Below are 22,439 nucleotides of genomic sequence, written 5' to 3' on the forward strand. Positions count from 1 at the left end.
AGGGCTGCCTCTTGGCCCTCCATGCATTGTGGGGGGCACACAGACTGGCCGAAGAGTCATTTCCCTTCAGCATTTTATTTTGAGACTTGTGAATGTAACAGTGCAGGGACACTCTAGACCCGCCCCCCTCCAAACCCCCACCCCAACCAGCAGGAACGATCCAGTTCTCCAGACCTGTCCCCGGCCCCTGCCACCCCCCCCAACCATCAGGGACTCTCCAGCTCTCCAGACCTGCCCTCCCACTTCAACCAGCTTCCCAGCCTTCACCCCTCAGTGTTTGGGCACAGCTCCTGGGACAGGGGCATCATCCTCAGTCCACCGCTATCTTTGGAAACTGAAGAGGCCCTGCGGCATGTGTCCATGGCCCACAGCCGTTTCAGCACTTTCCCTCCTGGCCTCCAAACCGACCCCCAGCCCAGCGTGTTAGGCTTGAGTTGTCCTCAGCCACCTTCCCCACAGTCTTCCTCTGGCTTGTTTGGGCGTTGCTGGCTCTGACTTGAAGGTGCAGGGTTGATGGTCTAGTGTGTCCCACTCTCTGGATTAGTCCAGTTATGGCTTCTTGATTAGACCCAGTATCATTTGACAGGTGAGTGCCATGGGTCCTAACTGCATTTAGTCCAGCGTACTGAATGGCATCTTTTGAAAAAACAGGTTTTTTGTTTTGTTTTGTTTTGTTTTGTTTTGTTTTGTGTATGGCTGTGCATCATGTGTATGTGGGAGCCCACGGAGGTCCGAAGAGGGCATCAGATCCCACGGAGCGAGAGACAGGCAGTTAGTTATGAGCCTCTCTGTGGGTGCTGGGAACCACAGCCAGGGTGCTGATCTCTCAGCATCCTGACTCCCTACCCCTTGTCACCTTGCTCCATGACCTTGAGCAAAGGTCACCACTCATCTTAGTGGTCACCTTCTGTTGTGTTTGGGGAGCTGAGCCACTAGCACGTGGCTTAGGGAGTTTTGTGGGCAGGTATTGCTTAGCATTGGTGAGAGCTAGAAAACTGAGCAGAAACAGAGACAGCGAAACAGGAAGCCACCGGTCGGATGGTGGCTCAGAAGTTAAGAGCACCGACTGACCTCCCAGAGGTCCTGAGGTTCAATCCGCAGCACCTACATGGTGGCTCACCACCACCTGCAACTCCAAGGCCTGTTCTGACTGTCCTCCACCCCTTACATACACATAAGTAAAAACAAATCTTTAAAAAATTTAGAAAGTTAGCCAGGCGGTGGTGGCTCACTCTAAGCCCAGCACTCGGGAGGTAGAGGCAGGCGGATCTCTGTGAGTTCCAGGCCAGCCTGGTCTACAGAGCCACTTTCAGGACAGGCTCCAAAGCTACAGAGAAACCCTGTCATGAAAAACAAAACAAAACAACCCCAACAACAAATTTAGAAAGTCAGTGAACCTTGGGTCAAGTGACAGGGCAGCTCCTCAGAACAGAACATAGGAGCAGCTGAGACTATGGGGGTCCCTGTGTGGAGGGTGTCTCCCTCTGTCGCTAAGCTTCCTGAGTGTAGACTGTGGGGTCCCTGTGTGGAGGGTGTCTCCCTCTGTCGCTAAGCTTCATCAGTGTAGACTGTGGGGTCCCTGTGTGAAGGGTGTCTCCCTCTGTCGCTAAGCGTCCTCAGTGTAGACTATGGGGTCCCTGTGTGGAGGGTATCTCCCTCTGTCGCTAAGCTCCCTCAGTGTAGACTGTGGGGTCCCTGTGTGGAGGGTCCCTGTGTGTAGGGTCCTTGCATGGAAGGTGTCTCCCTCTGTCGCTAAGCTCCCTCAGTGTAGACTGTGGGGTCCCTATGTGGAGGGTCCCTGTGTGGAGGGTCCCTGTGTGGAGGGTGTCTCCCTCTGTCGCTAAGCGTCCTCAGTGTAGACTATGGGGTCCCTGTGTGGAGGGTGTCTCCCTCTGTTGCTAAGCGTCCTCAGTGTAGACTATGGGGTTCCTGTGTGAAGGGTGTCTCCCTCTGTCCCTAAATGTCCTCAGTGTAGACTGTGCACACCTCAGTCTTGTGGTGGCCCAGGCCGGCCTAGCCTATGTCCACCCACCCTAGTTGGCAGAAGGATTGGGCTGGGGGGCCAGGCCCCTAGAGAGGTTCCCTTGACTGCCACCCTCCAGGATCCTCCGCAGCTCTAGGAAGTGAAGAGTTGGCATTTCTAGGAATCCCAGAGGCAAGGGACACTTGAGTCTCCAGTGTCCCATTAAGCCAAAGTAGCTGCTCAAAGCTAGGTAAGCTTTTTCCCAGGCTCATTTCGCATCCCAGAGGCTTAGCTGCCTGCTGGTTACTCGGTGTTCTACATTAGGGACAATTCCGGTGAGAGAACAGTAGTCCATGCCTTACTAAACTACCTGAAGCCTCTGGGGATGTGATGGGGTCAGGGAGGTCAAGGAAGGTCCTCTGCCAGGTGGCAGTCAGAGGCAGGCTTTGGAACATCGTAGGCGGGAAGTTGAGTTCCCCAGGAGTGCTTCTCTGGCCTCATGAGACCTAGCTGAGGTCACCAGTGGCCCTGCCATTCAGGCCTTTGCCACTACCTCCTGTTGTTTATGGTCCATGATACCACTCCTTGCTACGGTCACACCATACAGCTCATTGGCTGCTTCAAGGTTAGAAGAAGTGTTCCCTCCGGAACCTTGGAGGCACCACCCATCTCTTGGGACAGTGCCCTCGGGTAATCTCTGGGGCAGCCATAAGTAGACTTGACTGAACCTTAGTTTCCTTATTGGAAAAATGGGAGGGGCTGTCCCAGGTGGGACATGGGATTCTTGTGAGCCTGTTTATAGATGAGGGCTCAGAGAGGGGGCAGTCTTCTGAGGCACACCCGGCCCATAAGCCTTGTGACTGACCTGGAGATCAGGTGTTCAGGTCTGACCCCAGAGCTTGAGGTCTCTCCATCTGCATTAGCTACACCCAGAGACGGTGCGGGTGGAAGGCCTAGGGCTGCTCAACACAGCCTAACCAGGGAGGCTGGTTAGTTTTTTGGCAACTTGACACAAGCTAGAGTCATCTGGGAAGAGGGAACCTCAACCGAGGGGATGCTTTTGTTCTGTTGGCTTGTGGACAAATTTTCTTGATTGGCAGCTGATGTAGAATGGCTCAAACCATGTGGGTAGCACCATTCCTGGGCAAAGGGTCCTGGGTGGTATAAGAAAACAGGCTGACTAGGCCTTGGGGAGCAAGCCAGTCTACAGTGTTCCGTGGCCTCCACTTCGGTTCCTGCCTCCAGGTTCCTGCCTGAGTTCCTGCCCTGGCTTCCCTCTTTGATGGGCTGTAAAACTGGAAGCAGAAATCAACCCTTCCCTCCCCAGATTGCTTTTGGCCATGGTGTTCATCTTAAGGTGTTTGGGAGGTGGCCTTTGTATCGGCAGCTGTAGGCAGTGGGCATTGAAGGTCGGGCATACCATCTCCTAGGCTGGTGAGCATCTGCCTGCCAAGACTGCTCATCCACTGTTCTCTAGGGGTGTACTGGCAGCCTGTGGGTAAAGAGATAAGAGGGAGCTCCTGTCCCGCTCCCGCAGATGCCGGTGTCCTGGGACTCCCAGCTAACCTTTGATCTTCTTTTCTCTTGCAGTTACCGAGAAGGAGGTGCAGCAGTGGTGAGTAGAACCTGTGTGCTGGGGTGGGTGTGGGGTGCTGGTGGGCCCAGCCCATGACCTGTGTGACAGGGAGGGTTCCAGGAAGCAGGCATCCACATCCATCCAGTTCAACACCCCCCAGTCTTGTGGGGCTGCTGACGGGCCCAGCCCACGGCCTGTGCGACAGGAGGGGTCCAGGAAGCAGGCATCCACATCCATCCAGTTCAACACCCCCCAGTCTTGTGGGGCTGCTGACGGGCCCAGCCCACGGCCTGTGCGACAGGGAGGGGTCCAGGAAGCAGGCATCCACATCCATCCAGTTCAACACCCCCCAGTCTTGTGGGGCTGCTGACGGGCCCAGCCCACGGCCTGTGCAACAGGGAGGGGTCCAGGAAGCAGGCATCCACATCCAGTTCAACACCCCCCAGTCACATGGGGCTGTGGTGTCCATTGAACAGGCTGGGGGAGGGTAGTGACTCCCCCTCTTTCTTTGTGTATTTTTTTTGCCCTTTAAAATGATTTATTTATTTTTATTTTGTTGGCGTGTTTTGCCTGCATGTATGCCTGAGTACCGTACACATGTAGTGTCCGTGGAGGTCAGAATAAGGCATTAGATCTCCTCGAACTGGAGTTATGGGTATCCATGAGCTGCCATGTGGAAAGCGTTGGTCCTTGCAAGAGCAGTAAGTGCTCTTAACCACTGAGTCATCTTTTCAGCCATCTCCCTGTTTGGTTTGTTTGGAGACAGGGCCCCACTATGTAGCCCTGGCTGGCCTGGAACTCATAGAGATCCGCCTGCCTCTGCCTCCCAAGTTCTGAGATTAAAGGTGTGTGCCACCACCTGGCCAATTTTTTTTTTTTTTTTTTATTTGAGACAAGGTCCCCTCACTGCTACCTATGGCTCTCTAATTTGACTAGACTGGCTGTCCAGGTTTCCCCAAAGAGGCCCCTGTCTCTGCTTCTTCAGTTTCCCCAGTACTGGGGTTGTAAGTGCTTGCCACCACATTGGGTTTTGCCCATGGGTGCTTGGGACCCAAACTGAGGCTCTCCTATCTGCCTGCCTGGTTTCCTTGCGGACAGTACCATCTCCCCAGCCTCACTGTGTGCTATCCATGGAGACTCAACCTGAAGGCTGGAGAGATGGTTCAGTGCTTAGAGTGCTGACTGCACTTCCCGGGGACCTGGGTTCGATTCCCAGCAACTTCATTTTGGCTCACCACTGTCTGTATGTAACTCCAGTTTTAGCATGCTCTTCTGGACACCAGGCATACATGTGGCACACAGACATACAAGCAGGCAAAGCACCCATCACATAAAATAAAATTAAGATGATCCATCAGGCTGATCGAAGACCCTGCTTACCAAATAGATGAGGTACAAGCCGGGAGACTGAAGTCCAGTCCTTGCTTCATCCCTGAATCACGCAGGGCCTCAAGAACACTGTACCCGTTCTGGGGCCCAGTTGTCTCTTTTAGAAAATACTAGATGTAAATGGGCAGTGGTGACACACACTTTTAATCCCAGCACTCAGGAGGCAGAGTTTGAGTCCTCCCTCGTCTACAGAGCCAGTTCCAGGATAGCCAAGGGCTACAAAGAGAAATCCTGTCTTAAAAAAGCAAGAGAGAGAAAGAGACAGAGTGAGAAAGAATATTAGATGACTGGTGGGTTTCTAGCTGGGTGCCAGCTCCCGCCAGTCTGCAGTAGCTATCTGCATCTAAAGTGGCTTGTCACGGAGCGAGTAGAAAGTGCAGCAGTGAGAAATTAGTGAGATCTGCAATGAGCTAGTGATGCCTGCCCTGGGCCTAGGAGGAAGAGAGGAGCTGTGTCTGTCACAGTGGAATACAAAGCAAACAGGAGAGGCTCTCACTGTGAACCCCAGGAGGGGAGTGAGGAGGGAAGCAGAGCTCAGACCCTCCAGACCTCTTTTCTGAGCTTGCACATCAGAGTCCATGCTGCGGAAAGGGCAGAGCTGTGGCCATTCTGCCTGACTCTGTTGGCTCTCACTGAAGATCTGTTTAGGCGGGCAGAACCAGGACCAGGAGCTGGCTGGGTTCTGGCAAGGGAGTGGAGGTGCAGGGAGAAGCTGACCTCATTGGACAGAGGTGGTGGTGGGGGTCTGACCCATCTCTGGCTATTTCCTACTTCCCATATCCTCCAGGAATATCCCAGGAGTTTCCAGGTCTTGCTGCCTCCATTGTCCGTGTTCCTAAGCCTGCCTCCACGCTGTCTTCCTTGCTTTTCAGTCTGTACATCTCCCTGCCTCCTGGTGGTAGCCCTTGGGCTCTGTAGAGAAAGCATTTGTGAATGGCAGGCTTCTGCTAACCTCTCCCATCCTGGGTAGAGGCTATGCAGGTCTGAGTTCCCCCTGCTATGTTCAGTCTTGCTGAGCCCTATTCTCAGCTGTCCTGAAACTGGAAGTACCTACAGTTTGTCCCCTCCCTGACTTTGCTTGGTTCAGGCCTATCCCTACAGAAAGCACCCTACCTCTGTGTAGACAGACATCAGTAACGGGGGGCCACAGATGATGGTATTCTGAGCAGTCTCCAGTGTATTGGACGGTTACGGAATTCTTAGCACACAAAATGAGCCCATTGTTCTCTCTTGATGGCCCAAAACTCTTTTTATAGTCTACAAGCCTGCTGGGATAGAGGTTAGATCAGGAGCCTCCAGTCCCTCCTATCCCTGTGCCCCCAATGCCCAGGGCCATTTCACATCTTTCCCTGTTCTGAACAACTAGCCCCAACCCAGGGGATCTTTCCCATGTGGTCACTGCCCCCAGCTTCCTGCACACACACCCCAGCCCGTGACAGAAGAGCTGGAGATGAAGCCAGATGCTCTGGTCTCTTGAAGCCCCTTTGGAGGACACCCCACAGCTTGCCTAAGGTTCGACTCCTTGCCCTAACCCTTGGGGCTGCCTGGAGGCTCAGACCCCCGCCCCCCACCCCTCACTGCAGCTCGTCAAGCACCTGCCCTCACCCAGGCCCGACTTGTGCCCCTTTGGAGCCTTCATCTGTGCCGCTATCTCTTTTAGTTCCTCACCCCCACATCTCAGCTCGTTGGCCAGGTCTCAGCGGAGAGGCTGGAGAGGCTGTCATGTCTCCAGCACCGTACAGAGTCACCTTGTTTTGTACGGACTTCAAACAACTGCTGTTCAGGGTCCCCTGTGATGCTGTCCCTGCCATGCAGAGAGTACTAGAGGAACCAGGACTAGAATAAGGCCTGGGTTGCAGTGAGGGCGGGTGTTGTGTGCCTGGGTCAGCCAGTCGGGACCCCATCACCCAGTCCTCAGCCTCAGGTAACCCTATAGTGTCTGGTTTTTTTGCAGAGGAAAAAAGCCCAAGACTCAAGGGGTGGGGCCTCCTTCAGTCTGCAGCTTTTCTGTGTCCTGGGCTCTCTGTCTTAGAGTCTACTGTCCACAGAACTGGGTTCAGCCTTGTCAGGAGTTCAGAAGCCCAGTAAGGGCTGACTGAGCAATACCACAGGTACCAAAGCTTGCAGTGTCCTGGAAGGTGACCAGGACACCATGCTGAGTGGAAACCAGAGAAGTTTCCTAGATGCTCAGCTCCAGGCATCAAAGCACGCAGAGAAGGGAGCCGGATGGGGTGGTTGGTGGCAGGACCGTGGGTTGTGGGTACTTCCTCCCCGCTTGTATTTCTTCTTGTCCAAATTCTCTTGTTTGATTATTTTATAATTATTAAACATCCTGGCAATACAGTAACAATGTAGTGGGTGGGAACAGGAAGGCTTTCTGCAAGCACCTCAACAGGGCCAGCTGGACCATCCCACGCTACTGTGTTGAGGAGCCAGGTCTTCTCTTGTCCCCAGGTCTTCTGTGGGCAGGTGCTGTGCCAACACTTAACACCCTACTGAGAGTCCTGAGCCCTGGGAGTAGCCTTATCTTACAGATGAAGAGATAAGCTCGGAGAGGTGGGGACACTTGCCTGGGTCACACAGCTTTGTGAGTGTGTGTTTGTGTGGTGGGGGAGGTACTTTGGATCTAGCTTGTTTCTCCTTCACATTCCGGCATTTAGTGGCTCCTATATACTATTTTCTTGCTGTGAGGGACCCAGAAAACTGCTAGCCCTGAGGGAAGGAAAGGGGGGAGGAACCCTCCTCCTTCAGGGAGCTGTGGGGAGGCAGGGGTGGGCCAGGCAGAGGGGGCCTTTGAAGAAATGACAGGAAGGAGCAGTTTCCCGGAGCGGCCTCCCTGCACCCCTCTCAGCTGTGGCTGCTGATCGCAGCCTGTTCCGCTTCACTGTTCATCCATTTAGCTACTGATCTCCTTGATTCTGCGCCTTGGGAAGCAGATGTTGCTTTAATTGTGGAGGCATGGAGAGGACAGGAACAGAGTCCCTGCGAGGTCCCAAGGACAAGTTTCCTAGCCGCCTAGAGTGTGTGGGAGATGGGAAACCAAGCCCTGTGTGGTGTGGGGCCTTGCCCAGGGATCCTGAGAGGTGCGCTGGAATCTGTGTTCATGGCAGACATCATTCTGTCTCTGCCACACACACACACACACCCCACTGGGAGTGTTTCACAAGTGGCAGTCAACAGCCCTTAGAATTTTTGTAAGGTGATAGATTCCCTGCCTCCCGACTTAAGAATGCAGTTGTCACCTCTTGGGAGCATCTTTTCGCATCCTCACCCCCATCCTAAGCACAGTGTCGCATGGTTGGAACCCTCCTGCCCTGCATATTGCGGATTAGGCTTGGGTAGAAGGTGGCTTGGCTTCTGGCCTCTCCACCGCATGCGTGGGTGCATGCTTGTGTGGGAGGTCCTGGCTGCCTGCTGAGTGTCCCTTATCTCCAGTGTTGTCTGCCCCGGTTCACTCAGAGACCTTCAAGGCAAATACTAGATGGGCTTGTAACCTCAGAGATTGGGGAAACTGAGGCTCAGTGAGACAGAATCACCTGTTTAGGGTCATATACTAGTCAAGAACCAAGAGACTCAGGACCAATCCAGGTTTGCCTTAGAAACCAGAGCCCTCCTTAAGAAAAATAGTGAATCTGGGCAGTGGTGGCGCCTTTAATCCCAGCACTCGGGAGGCAGAGCCAGGGAGATCTCTGTGAGTTCAAGGCTAGTCTGGTCTACAGAGTAAGATCCAGGACAGCCAGGGCTACACAGAGAAACCCTGTCTTGAAAAACAAACAAAACCAAAATGGACTGGAGAGATGGCTCAGTGGTTAAGAGCATTGGCTGTTCTTCCAGAGGTCCTGAGTTCAATTCTCAGCAACCACATAGTGGCTCCCAACCATCTGTAATGAGATCTGGCGCCCTCTTCTGGCCTGCAGGCATACATGCAAGCAGAACAACATAAAAAGTAAATTAATCTTTAAAAAAAACAAACAAACAAAAATAATGAAACTGAGATTCCAGGAGATGCTCATTCAGCAGAGAAAGACCCAGTTCGGGGCCTCGGTATCCACCCAAGATGCTGGGCACAGGCTGGAGATCTGGCGTGGTGGTTCCAAGCCCCTCTTGTTTCTGCAGAGGACCTGGGTTCCGTTCTCAGCACTCACATGGCAGCTTCCAACTGTCGTATCCCCTGGGGATCGGACTCCCTCTTGTGGTTTTCTCAGCACCAGGCACATACATGGGCACTGTTGGCTATATTCCAATGCCCAGAATGCTCCCATGTGCAGGGGCCAGGGAAACTGAGACCCAGTGGGGTCTGTCCTCTGGCCCTGCAGCTTGGGGCTAGGAGCACAAGCTCACATGCTCTGTTAACTGTACTGTCAGCAGCACTGACCCAGCAGAAAAGAGGGAGGAGGCCTGGCCCGATGGCACCTGGTCCTGGCCTGGGGTGGGAAGAGTCAGGTCTCATACAGGTCCTGTGTGATCTTGAGAGGCCTGTAGGGCAGGCCATTCACCAACACGGAGCCCCCTCTTTAGCCAGCCAGTGGTGCACACAAGCAGAAGATGGCAATCCCTGCCCTTCAAGGTGACAGTTGGAAGGGTAGATTAGAGGACTGGACGCAAGCCAGTGGCCAGAGCGCCTCAGGCCTCTCCCTCGCCGTTCTAGTGCAGGCAGGTACCCTCCTCCACTTTAGGAGGGCGAATAGTGGGGTTATATAATGTTTGGGTATAATCGCTTTCCCAGCCACTGACATGGGGGTGGCGCAGCCTGGATTTCTTCCCGGAGAAGAGACTGGGGGGTAGGGAGGCTGGAAGGGAGGAACTCTGCTTCTGCTGATAGACAGGGTTACCTTGGCTGGTATTGCTCCCTCTCTGCGCTCTGGTGCCACACACATACACGGGGGGCGGGGGGGAAGAAAGAGAGAGAGAGAGTGTGTGTGTGTGTGTGTGTGTGTGTGTGTGTGTGTGTTGGTTTGCTAACCTTGTCCACCGAGTTCTTTGGTTATGCCTAGGGCCTCTAGAGAATCCATGATGCTCAGAAAAGGGACCTGGACACTTGGGCTACTGCCCCACCTGGAGGTCTGAGTGTTTATTCAGCTCTCCAGTGCATCCTTGCTGGGCGTATGTCAGACACCAGGTTATGTCCGGACTGTCAAGCTATGGCCAGCTGGGATTTGTAGCCAGGGCTGAGTGAGTGGGAGAGATACCATCATGGGGACTTTGGCTAAGGGTGGAACAGGACTCTTACCCTAGCCAGGTTAGACAGGTTGACACCTGGGGACCTGCCATGGTGAATATGTGTCAGAGTTTACAGGACTCGGAGGTACTGAGCACCAAGGAGTGGTGGAAGGTGCGCGGTGGGGGCTCTGTGCAGCCTGGCACCCCTGGGCGTCCCGCATCACTTCATGGGGGTGGCTTCTCCAGCCTCCTGTTGATGGGTGGGGTTCAGTGACAGGCTCTGCAGGGGTAACTAGATACTCAATAGACTGGCATTCTGCCACCAGCCCCTGCAGCTGATGTCGGTGCCAACGACACCTGCTGGCGCAGTGTGGGACTGGCTTCTCCGGGCCTCCTGAGGGGCTCTCTGGGCTGGGCTCAGGAGACCCTGTCACACTTCTTTTCCTTTGCTCCATCTTTACTCATTTGGAGACGAGGTCTCACTGTGTCGCCCTGGCTGTCCTGGAACTCGATCTGTAGACCAGGCTGGCCTCCAACTCAGGGAGGTCTGCCTGCCTTTGCCTCTTGGGATCAAAGGCGTGTGCCACCATAGCTGGCATTGTCAATGCTTTTAAAGAATTGTCATGGTCCTTTAAATAGCAGGCAGCACTGTAGAGGAGTTAGAAGGATGGAGGGGGTGTAAAGGGAGTAGCTGGGGTGTGGAGGGGGTAGGTAGCTGGGGTGTGGAGGGGGTAGCTGGGGTGTGGAGGGGGTAGCTGGTCAGTGGGTAGATCTCACACAGATTCCAGAGTCTGGCCTTGGGGCTGGGGGTCATGAGCCAACCTAGAACTCTTTGCATCCTGGTCCTGGTAAGGAAGCTTGCGATAGCCCCAAGGAATGAAGCTCAGACCCAGTGTCTGGGTTTCATTCTGGTGTGTGACCTGTTAGCAGGGTTCACAGGCACCCAGGATTGCCAGGGGCAAGCAGACCCTTTGAGGCTTGCCAGGACAGAATGGGAGACCTCTGTGGATCTAGAGAAATTCTGTCCTGGACTGATTTGGGACACAAACTGGCAGGCAGAGAAGAAACCCAGGGCAAGGCATTTCCAGAGCGTAGGCTGTAAGTAACTGTGGACAGCTGGGCTGCTTGATCTGTAAAATGAGATCATTGCTCTACCTCACATGACGCTGTGACCGCCTCCATGGGTGTGTGTGTGGGGGGGTCACAGTTCCACAGGAGGCTTCTAGCTCTCGACTCCCCAAATCCTCTACTTTGAGGATAGTGGCTCTGGCTGTCCACTGTGGGAGGAATGGTCCTTAGCAGAAAGCCTGCCCCGCCTGGGCGACAGAGGTGGCCTCAGTTACACACAGGCACCAACCGACAGCCACTCATAATTAACTTTGGTATGCCGATGGCCACCCTAGGGACTGCTCTGCGCGACTTTGTAGCAATACCTGATATTGGAGAGTGGATACTGGTGAGTTTTAAATGTCAGTCCCCAGGGGGACACGCACCATGTCACCCAAGTCAAGATGGGCGTGACACAATTTCTCCATACATGAGCATTCTGAGAGGTGACGACATTTGCTTAGGGCTGTGCAGCTGGTGAGCGGCTGACTTAGACTGGGCTTGGCCTCTGAAGCCACACTGTCAGTGGTCAGGCTAGGGGAAGGTCTTGTGCCGGGTACAGGGGCTGCAGGGATGTGGTAGGAGCCATACAGGAACCAGCTGTCACTCCATGTGGTGCCAGGAGTGGTCACTTGATGACACATTCTGCTTCTGTGCCAGGAGTGTCAGCTTGAGGGGCCAAGTGCACTGCACGCCATGTTCAGGTGACCTCTTGCCTTACTTCCGACTTCCTGTATTCATGTGAGGCTCAGAGAGCTGGAGCAATTTGCCCAAGGTCACACAGCCAGTGAGTGGCAGAGGTGTGAGCCTATGCTCATGACATCTGGGCCCTTGTTATAGGACCATGTGATACTGTTACCAGTATCGTGGGGCCCTGTGTCTTGGGACTGGGGTTCATGGCTTTCCCGGGTCTCTGGAGGAGGCTCCTGGTGGGTGATGTTCTCTCCTGCCTGTTGTGCTGTCTGCAGGTACAAGGGCTTCATTAAGGACTGTCCCAGCGGGCAGCTGGACGCGGCTGGCTTCCAGAAGATCTACAAACAGTTCTTCCCGTTTGGAGACCCCACCAAGTTTGCCACGTTCGTTTTCAACGTCTTCGACGAGAACAAGGTGAGCTGCAGCTTGCTGGGTCTGCCCCAGCCCTGAGCTTCTCCAGCTGTTGCAGCGGGAGGCTCAGCAGCCCCCGCACCTCACGCTCCCCTGCCGGGCTCCCCATTCAGAACGGGACACCCATGTGCATGGGGCCACCACGGCACACACACGCACCAGCACAGATCAAGACCGACACATGCGTCCATGTGGCATGCCCACCCACCCACGTGTTCATTTGTGTGACGGACACACTCAGTGTTCCATGTGCACAAATACACAGGCTTGCTCGTGCAAACACACACACAGCAGCATACATGTATGAAGGCATAGCATACGCACACGTGTACATATATGTGAGTTTTCTTACGGATACAAAATGCGGATCTCCAGGAATAGTGAGATCAGTGGCTGTAACTCTTCATGGTGTGGTTTTGACAGGCCTGACAGCTGTCCACAGGGTTAGCATTCCTTTTTTTGTTTTTTGAGACAGGTGTCTTGTTTAGCCCAGGGTCTTAGGCCTGGGGAGGAAGGGTTTGTCTCAAATTTCAGGTCCCCGTCCCAGTCCATAGGCAAGGCAGGAATCCAGAGGCAGGAGCTTGAAGCAGAGGCTGCAGAGGAATGTAGCTTACAACTCCAGACCTCTTGCTCAGGGTAGCCCATCCTTATCAATCGTCAATTAAGAAAATACTCCACCAGGGCTGGAGAGATGGCTCAGCAGTTAAGAGCACTGGCTGCTCTTCCATAGAGGACCCGGGTTCAGTTCCCAGCACCACATGGCAGCTCACAACTGTCTGTAACTCCAGTTCCAGAGGATCTGACACCTTCGCACCAATGCACATAAAATAAAGTTAAATAAAATTTTTTTTAAAAAAAAAATCCCATAGGCCAGTTCGATGGTGGCATTTTCTTAATTGAGGTTCCCTCTTTTCAGATGACTCTAGCTTGTATCAAGTTGACAGAAAAAAAAGCAAAACAGTAACAACAAAAAATTAGCCAGACCACCCAGGCTGACCTTAGTTCTCTTTGTAGCTGCTGCTGACCTCGGATTTCTCTCTTCTGGCTTCTGTCTCCCAGAGGCTGGAATTGCAGTCACGTGACAGCCATCATGCCCTGTGGTGTGGGTTCTTTCAATGTCCCCCATTTCACAGATGAGGAAACTGGGGTTTACAGTGTGCCTTTTGTGTCTGGCTCTCTCCCAGTGTACCACTGAGCACGAGTTTCCCATACTTACTATGTGGCAGCGAGTGTTTCCTGGCACTGGCCTTGCTAACCGACAGCTGGCCTGTCCAGGGTTGGGGTAGCCGGGGTTGCAGCCTGTCTCGAGACAGCACGTTCCTGACTTCATGGTATTCCTGGGATCCCTGTCACTCACCTCTGCACCCGTCACTCAGGTGGCTTCTATTTTTATGGTCCTAGCTTTCTCCCCAGGTGCTCCAGTCTGGGAGTCCCCCTGTCTGGCACTGGGATGGGTTCCACCCTCTCTGGACCTCGATTTCCTCTTTTGTAAAAAGATCGGCAGAACCAAGCTGCCTGTAGAAATGGCTTCTCCTGAGCCCCTCCACTTGCCGGTTTCCCCGGTGTTGCCCTCTTTCGGTTCTGCCTCCTCTCCTTCTCCTTCCCCTCGTCCCTTCCCTCCTGTCCCCTGTTCACCAGCCCTCCCCCCCTCCATGTCTTCCATCTGCTACTGCCCATCATCTCCCTGTGAGGTCTGGGCTGACCAAAGCCACCCTTTTGTCTCCATCAGGATGGCAGGATCGAGTTCTCTGAGTTCATCCAGGCTCTATCGGTGACCTCAAGGGGGACCCTGGATGAGAAGCTGCGGTGTAAGTCCCCTATCCCCAGCCAGGCTAGAGGGATGCAGTCCCAGTCCTTGCCAGGAGGAGGTGCCAGACACCAGCAGCACTGACCACAGAAGGAGTCCACTCTGGGAGGTCAGGGCATTCCCAGAGGCCTGGGCAGTGAGCTCTGGGCAGGTGGGCCCACTGTGGCCAAGTAAGCAGCCCAGGCCATCTGTGCAGAACCAGAACAAGAAGGACCCTGCCCTTCCAGGACAGATAAGGTCTCAGAGGAGGAGTTGGGCCTTGTGAGGCAGAGTCCACAGCCATGTGGTTGGCACAGGCTGCAGGGTGTAGGGTGGGGGTGGGGACAAGAGTGACATTGAGGCAGATGCAGTACTGGGATGGCAGACCCTGTGGGTGGCATCACAGGATCCAGATCTCTGTGGACTCAAGTCTTCAGCCATATTGATAGTCTCTCGTTTATTTGCTCATTCAACAAACATCAGTTGAAGGCGCCACCTGTGATACCAGCTGGGAACCAGGATCTACCCAGGTCCTTGCTGTAGCGGCCGCCAGTCTGTCACAGCAGTGCGGTTCCTAAACTCCCCTGTGCTCTACGGGAGGCAGGGAGAAGAGGTGCCAGCTGAGCCAGCAGAGGAGGAGCTGATGAGCTCTGAGGGGGACCGCCATGGCAGAAGGGGCTCCAGGCTAGAACTTCGTGTACAGGCTGCAGCAGGAGGAGGACTGGGAGGCCACTGAGGCAAGGGTGGCCCTTGGCTGACCCAGGGTGGTAGCAGGGGAATTTTCTGGAAGGGGGACAGCTGGGCAGAATGCCCTGGTTGGTGAGTGCTTCTGTTTCCATAGTGGCTTCTGTGTTTATAAACAGAAGAGGACTGTCGTCCTGCACCCCCATGCATTGTTTTATTTCCTCCTTTGCCCACTGTGGGAGGGGTGGCCTGAAGATGAGAGGTCAGGCGTGGGGAGGCAGAGCCACAGTGTCAGGGATTTGGGGGTCTCTATTACTATGTTGGTCTCATGACCTGGCTGTCTCCTCCAGGGGCTCCCAACTTGTCCTGCTCTGGGGAATGCACACAGGCCCCTCCAGCCATGGCCTCAGTTCCTGTAGATCAATACCTGCATATTTTAAAAATCATTATTATTTTTGCCGCACCGGAGACTGAACCCAGGACCTTGCCCACGCTAGGCAAATGCTCTGCCTTTGAGCTATAGCCCCAACCTTTGTTTCTTCAAGTTCCACTTCATAGCCCAGGCTGGTCCAGGACTCACTATGTAGCCCAGGATGTTTTTGAACTCAAGATCTTCCTGCCTCCACTTCTGAATACTCAGATTAGAGACATGAGCTACTGCATCTAACTCCTGAATCTGTGTTTATTTAACAACTCTGGCTACACTGGTTTCGTATAAGTATACCTGGGCCTGATATCTGGCGGGACTGTCTGACTTCAGGCTTTGTATTGAGTCACAGAGAGGGAGAGGGGAGAAGTTGCTGGCCCTGGGCCAGGGTGACCCCACCTGTATGGTTGATCACAGGGGCCTTCAAGCTCTATGACTTGGATAACGACGGGTACATCACCAGAAATGAGATGCTGGACATAGTGGATGCCATTTACCAGATGGTGGTGAGTCTCAGAGGGGCAATGGGGGGGCATCAGAGGGTGAGGAGTCTCAGAGGGGCAACAGGGGGCCATCAGAGGGTGAGGAGTCTCAGGGGCAACGGGGCCATCAGAGGGTGAGGAGTCTCAGAGGGGCAACAGGGGGCCATCAGAGGGTGAGGAGTCTCAGGAGGGTAGGGGGCCATCAGAAGGTGAGTCTCAGAGGGTAGGGGACCATCAGAGGGTGAGGAATCTCAGGAGGGTAGGGGGGCCATCAGAGGGTGAGTCTCAGAGGGTAGGTGGCCATCAGAGGGTGAGTCTCAGAGGGTAGGTGGCCATCAGAGGGTGAGGAGTCTCAGGAGTGTGGGGTGACCGGAAGGTCACTTGTGACCTACAGGGCCCAGGGGAAATCCAGAGTCACCTGCCTGTTTCTGGACAGTACAGGCCAATCAAGTACTGCTGGTTGAATAGCCACCTGGGGGTCAGGCAGGGGACCAGGTGGGTGGTGGAGCCATGTAGACGGAATTTCTGTCCCACCTGCTCCCACAGCCGTTCAGTCCCAAATAAACACACAGAGCTTATATTAATTATAAACCAGTTGGCCTGTTGCTCAGGCTTATTACTAACTAGCTCTTATAACTTAAATTAACCCATAATTCTTACCCATGTTTAGCCACGTGGCTTGGTACCTTTTCTCACTGAGGCAGTCTCATCTTGCTTCCTATTTGTCTGGCTGGTGACTGCATCTCTGCTTTTCCTCTTCCCAGAATTCTCCTAGTCTGATTGCCCCACCTATACTTCCTGCCTGGCTACTGGCCAATCAGCATTTTATTAAATCAGTACAAGTGACACACCTTTATAGTGTATGAGAGCATTGTCCAACAGTCAAGCCAGGTGACTGAGATGCTCCTTTGGAAGGTGACAGGGCTGGAGAATGGGAAAGAGAGGTGGTCCCCATTGGCACCAGCCCAGGTGTCAAGGCAAGGATTTAGTTATGAGCTCAAAGGCAAAAGTGCCCTGGTGGCCTGGCCAAGGCTTAGCTTAGCCACAAGCCCAAGGTTGCCACACACTGGCCCAGCCTTGTGTTCACTAACTTCGACAGGGGAACACTGTGGAGCTCCCAGAAGAGGAGAACACACCAGAGAAGAGGGTGGACCGGATCTTCGCCATGATGGACAAGGTGAGGTGGGACATAGGGACCTAGGGCCTGGCCAGGCTTTGCTACCAATCCTTGGGAGACTGGCTCAGGCCAGTCAACCTGGCTCATGGCTGGCTGCCAATCAGTCTTTTCGGTGAGTTTCCCGGGAAGGTTCCTTGTAATTAACCAGTGTCCTCAGCCTTCATTATTCTATCCTAGAACCCTTTGATGTTCTACAGAACCCAGACTTCTCACAATAGTGGCCCCATCATAAAACTATGACCCTTACAGCAAAAAGGAAACATATTTTGAGTTGCGGCTTCTGAGGCACGGTTTAAAGGGAATCTGTGATGTAACTCTGGGGTGTGGCTCAGTGACAGAGGGCTTGCTTACCATGCACAAGGCCCTGGGTTCCATCCCTAGCACTGCACAAACACAGTGCCCATGCCCATCGCCTAAGTCAGAGCTTGGATACAGGCAGCAGTCGTGTGCCAAGGTCGTGGGTGGGTGGTGATCTTAGGTTCTGGGGAATAAGAAGGACACCCCAACCCTCTCCCCTGGGTTCACAGACCTGCTGTGTTTTAGCCACAGAGCCTGGGTGCAGAAATCGCTTTCTATTGTGTGTGTGTCTCTGTCCTATGCATGTGTGTGCTCCAGGGCATGTGTGTGTGTGGAGGCTGGAGGATGACAGCAAGTGTCTTCTTTGCTGTCCACTTCCTCATTTTCGAAGACAGCGTCTTTCTCTGAACCTAGGGCTTGGCGATTCAGCTGGAGTAGCTGGCCCGTGAGCCCCAGGGATCTTCCTGGCACATGCCACCTTGCCTGGCTTTTCTGTTTTCCTCACACTTGCACAGTTAACACTTAACTCACTAGGCCATCTCCCCAGACCCTCTTTCTCTTTTCTGCAGAACTCTATGGTTCCTCCGACTCTGTGATGCCCTTCCTCTATTTTCCTGGTGATGCTGAGGGTTGCCCCAGGGCCTTGTGCAAGTACAGAGCCTGTGCTCTGCTTGAGCTGTACCCAACCAGAAGCAGGTTTTATTTTTCCCCAAGCGAAAATAACTTTGATTTACATGGAAATTTGACACCGTGGGGTGAAGAAACAGCCTCTCTAGCCTCCATGAGAATATAAGTCCCCAGGCTTCCTGCCGCCTGCTGATAGTACCAGGCTTGCCCTGAGAGGTCTGCGCTCTTAATTAGGAAGGGAGATTAGGACATGAGAGGGGTGCAGCTGGGCTCCCGCTGTTCCCAGACAATTTTCAGAGGGAGTGCAGAGGCAGCGGCAGCCCTCTTGTAGCGGGACCCCACACTGCTTTTTGCTAAGACCATGCACCCCTGCCCTGCTGGAGGCATGCATCTTCTGGGTTTGGAAACACCATAGACCTTGGGTTTCCACGGGTTTGGTAATGGTGACCCTAGGCCAGTTCCCTTAACAGACCACAGGAGACAGGTGCACTTCTCCTTTGTAGGGCGACCCTGAAGATTTGAGGGCTTGGGGGTACTGACCATCACAGGTTGAGGCTCTCAGCTGTCACAAGTTCGGCCTTGCCAGGGTGGGTAACGCCTGGTGTTGCCTTCCCTGCTGCTGGTATTGCAGCAAGTGGTACCTGAGGCCTGAGTTCTCGTGAGACTCCTTCTAGGGACTCCTGCAACTTGACGTGGCCTGCTCCAGGAGTGACTTAAATGTCCTTTCAAAAGAGACCCCAGGAAAGCATAGATCATGAGCCCTCAGGACTGACCACCTTTCATGCACATGGTATACATCTGTGCATGCGTGCACACTCGTGCACATGTATGGTTTCCCTTTCCAGAAGCTGGCCCACCAGGGTGTCTCACTGGGCTTGGGACTCATGGATGTAGTGAGACTGACCAGCCAGTGAGCCCCAGAGCTCGTCCTATTTCCCCGTCCCCCGAGGTTACAGCTCTGTGCCACCACGCCTGCCTGGCATTTTGACATGGGTGCTGGGGATCAAACTCAGGTCCTCATGTTTATATGGCAAACCTCTACCCCGGTACTGGATTTTTTTTTTTTTTAAGCTGGGAATTGAGCTGGTTGGTAGTGGCGCACACCTTTAACCCCAGCACTCGGGAGGCAGAGGAAGGTGGATCTCTGTGAGTTTGAGGCCAGCTTGGTCTACAGAGTGAGTTCCAGGACAGCCAGGGCTACACAAAGAAACCTTGTCTCGAAAAAACAAAAACAAAACAAAAAAAACTCTGGATAAGCTAGTAAAACAATACAGCACAACATTGAGACAGGACCTCCACAAGCACCCCGCCGCTTGTTTCAGGGTCTGTAAATTCCCCAGTCTGGCCTTGAACTTTCCGTATAACCCAGGATTTGAAGTCCTGAGCCTCCTGCCTCAGCCTCCCAAGTAGCTGCGGCACTGAGCCCAGTTTATTATGGAGAATTAATGGTAACAAAAGCACAGAGTAGGATTCGAGCCAGTGTAGTCGCTTCGACTGATGAAAACGCAGAGTGCAGGTGTCTGTAATTTGACTCCTGTGGTGTCCACCCCAGACCTGTCACTGTGCTTTCCCTGGTCCCCAGATGGGGAACCAGAGGCTGAGTGAGGTGTGTCAAGAGTGCCAGGTCTGTCTAGTGCTGCCTTCTCACCTCTGAGGACGCCACTGGACTCAGGGATTCTACTGAGACCAGCCGTGGGTGGACTTGAGGCTCCTGTCCCGGGAGGCAGACTGCCGTCTTCAGCCCTCTCTCTTCTTGCAGAATGCCGATGGGAAGCTGACGCTTCAGGAGTTCCAGGAAGGCTCCAAGGCCGATCCCTCCATCGTGCAGGCGCTGTCCCTCTACGATGGGCTGGTATAGTCCAGGCCCAGAGCTGGGGTAAGCCGGATGGGTCCTGCGGCAGGGGTGGGGTGGAACCCCACAGCACAGCCAGCTAATTCTGTGTTTCCAGGGTGCTTGGAGCCAGGGGACAGGGTCTTCACGTCAGCCATGACCCTGCGGTTTATTGTTTTTATCAACCCAAATCCAGCCTCTTGTTAGTTTGAAAATAAGGTTTCCTGAGTTGAAGACACTGTAGGCAGTCAGGGTAAGGGAACTGTGGGAAGACAGAATGATTCGCTCCTTCTTTAACTCAAAGGTCTGAGCTCCATTTTAAAGGTTCCATTAATATTACTTAAAGAAAATATTTATTTGTGTGTGTGTGTGTGTGTGTATACATGTGCACACAGGGTGCGTGTACCAGCAGAGGCCAGAAGAAGGCATCAGATCTACTGGAGCTGGAGCCAGAGGCCTCTGTGAGCCACTGGGTGTGGATGCTGGGAATTGAACTTGGGTTCCTGGCAGAACATCCAGTGCTCTGAGCCACCGAGACATCTATTAGCCATTCTATTTATACTACTTTGCACAGAAATGCTTTTGTGTTGACAAGGTATTAGATGTTTACAAAGGAAACTTCATTAAAAATAAGTGTGATAAATTAAGTTTACTTCCAAAACTATCCCATCCGACCTACACATAGTCACAGTGTCCAGAATCATTAATTTTTTTTTCAAGTCACACTTATTTATTGTTTGTTTGCTCGTGCCATGGCATGCGCGTGGAAGTTGGGGAACAACCTGCTATGTGCTTCTGCCACCTTCCCTGCTCTGAGCCAGCTGGGACGAGTCCCACACTTCTGCGAAGTTGGCTCTGCCTATGATTTGCTGACTTGGTGACCAGATTTTAACAGCAAAGCAAAGCCGTGTGCTTGCGTCTTTTTCTTTATCGCTTTCCAAAACGAGTCGGATTGTGCATCCGGCGAGTTTCTGTGCAGAGACCATAGGTTGGCATTGAGTGTCCCCCTCTACTGAGGTCCACATTCCCACTGAACCGGGAGCATTAGGCTAGACTGGCCACCAAACCCCTGGCATCTGTTTGTCTCCAGTGCCCCGGTGCCGAGCTTAAGCATCTGCTGCCAAGCTCAGCTCTTTGACCTGGGTATTGGGGACCAAACCCAGATCCTTGGTCTTGCTTGACAGGGACTTTACCAAATGAGCCCTGAGTTCATTGTTCTCCTGATGTCCTTTAAAGGTAACCAGTGACTTTTAAATATCCATCATTATGAACTTCTGAATCTAAATGTATCGATGAGCTTTAGATTTACAGCTGCTTAGCAGCAGGTGCAATGCTGTCTCCATCATTTCTCGGGAGCTCCGTTTCAGTCAGAACTTCCTGGTGGGTGTGTAGTCTCACACCTGCAATCTCAGCTCTCAGGAGGCTGAGGGACAAGGATTAGCTGTGAGTTCGTTTCGGGACAGCCCAGGCTACATAAAGAATTTCAGGCCAGCTTGGGCAACAGTATAAGATCATTTTTCAAAGCTACAACAAACATCATGCTAATAAAAGATGGGCAGGGCTTGAGCTTTGACGGGAATAACAGGTACAAGTCAGAAAGGTTTGCTGATCCCAGAGCCAGAGGAAGGATGGCCGAGACCACACGATGACCCTGCCCACATGCCTCCTCCCTTTATTCCTGACCACTGTGTCCTGTTCGTCCTAGGCACCCCCACTGTTTTAGTCAGGGTGACTAACACACCACGACCATCTTGGGGAGGAAAGGGTTTATTAACTTACAAATCCCTATCGCTGTTCATCACTGAAGGACCACAGGAGCCTGGAGGCGGAAGCTGATGCAGAGGCCGCGAGGGTGTTGCTTCCTGGTTTTCTCCTCATGGCTTGCTCTGCCCGCTTTCCTATGGAACCCAGGACCACCAGCCCACGGGTGGCACCACTCACCATGGTACCATCAACACTAACACAAAAGCCGATCTCTGATTACAAAAATGCCCTGCAGGCTTGCCTCCAGCCTGATCTCATGGAGACTTTTTCTCAGCTGAGGCTCGCTTTTCTTCTCTGATGACGCTGGCTTGTGTCGGGTTGACATCAAACTAGCCAGTACACTCCCTGTGGGAACTTTCTTCTAGGGACACCATTGAATGCTTCCTTTCTGCTGGTTTTTATGCTAAGAGAGAAAACCAAATTGGCCTGGATAAGGGTCTCCGGTCCTCACAGATCAGGAGCTCTCTGGGCAGAGATGTTTCTGCAGCTGTCTGATCAGGACACCTCTGGGACCCTATATGCCACATTAACATGGTTGGGAGGCTGGCTGGTTCCAGGGAGAGTTCTGTGGGCTCAAAGACAGGACCCCTGTGCTTTTAATAAGAGAATACATTAGGCGAACTCACTTAGTACAAAAGCAACCATTTTAAAGTGGACAGTTCAGCCGGGTGGCATAGGCCTGTTGTTCCCCTGTTGGGCCCTGCCAACCCTGTCATCACAGCTGTTTGAGGCAGGGGCCTCTCGGGTTTAGACCTGCCTGAGCAATCGAATGACAGGCCTGGTCTTAACATCAAAAATATAGAACTGGTGACTTAATAATATGGGACATGAGAGACTCTGGTTTTAATCCCAGAGAAGTATGCATAAAGACACACATACGTACTCGCACAGACATGCACACACACATGCACAAGCACATAGTTTGGTGGTGTTTAGTATATTCATACACATACGTGTGCACACGCACACACACAGGCACGCATGCACAGACACACGCACATGCACACGGTTTGGTGGTATTTAGTATATTCATACGCACACACAAATACACACACACGCACATGC

At 53.2% G+C, this 22,439-nt stretch overlaps 1 protein-coding gene across 1 annotated transcript in view; it reads left to right on the forward strand.

Moving 5' to 3' along the window:
- The window catches only part of Ncs1 (neuronal calcium sensor 1), a 52,128-nt gene that overhangs the window by 22,697 nt on the left and 6,992 nt on the right, over positions 1-22,439 (forward strand). The window contains exons 2-7 of the mRNA XM_057754950.1: positions 3,554-3,578; positions 12,164-12,302; positions 14,029-14,107; positions 15,614-15,702; positions 16,778-16,855; positions 19,539-19,655. Of these exons, the coding sequence (XP_057610933.1) occupies positions 3,554-3,578; positions 12,164-12,302; positions 14,029-14,107; positions 15,614-15,702; positions 16,778-16,855; positions 19,539-19,637 (509 nt within the window). The 3' untranslated portion in view covers positions 19,638-19,655. The remainder of the gene's footprint in view (positions 1-3,553; positions 3,579-12,163; positions 12,303-14,028; positions 14,108-15,613; positions 15,703-16,777; positions 16,856-19,538; positions 19,656-22,439) is intronic.

Source organism: Chionomys nivalis, chromosome 22 (assembly GCF_950005125.1).
Source record: "Chionomys nivalis chromosome 22, mChiNiv1.1, whole genome shotgun sequence".
Lineage (NCBI taxonomy): Eukaryota > Metazoa > Chordata > Mammalia > Rodentia > Cricetidae > Chionomys > Chionomys nivalis.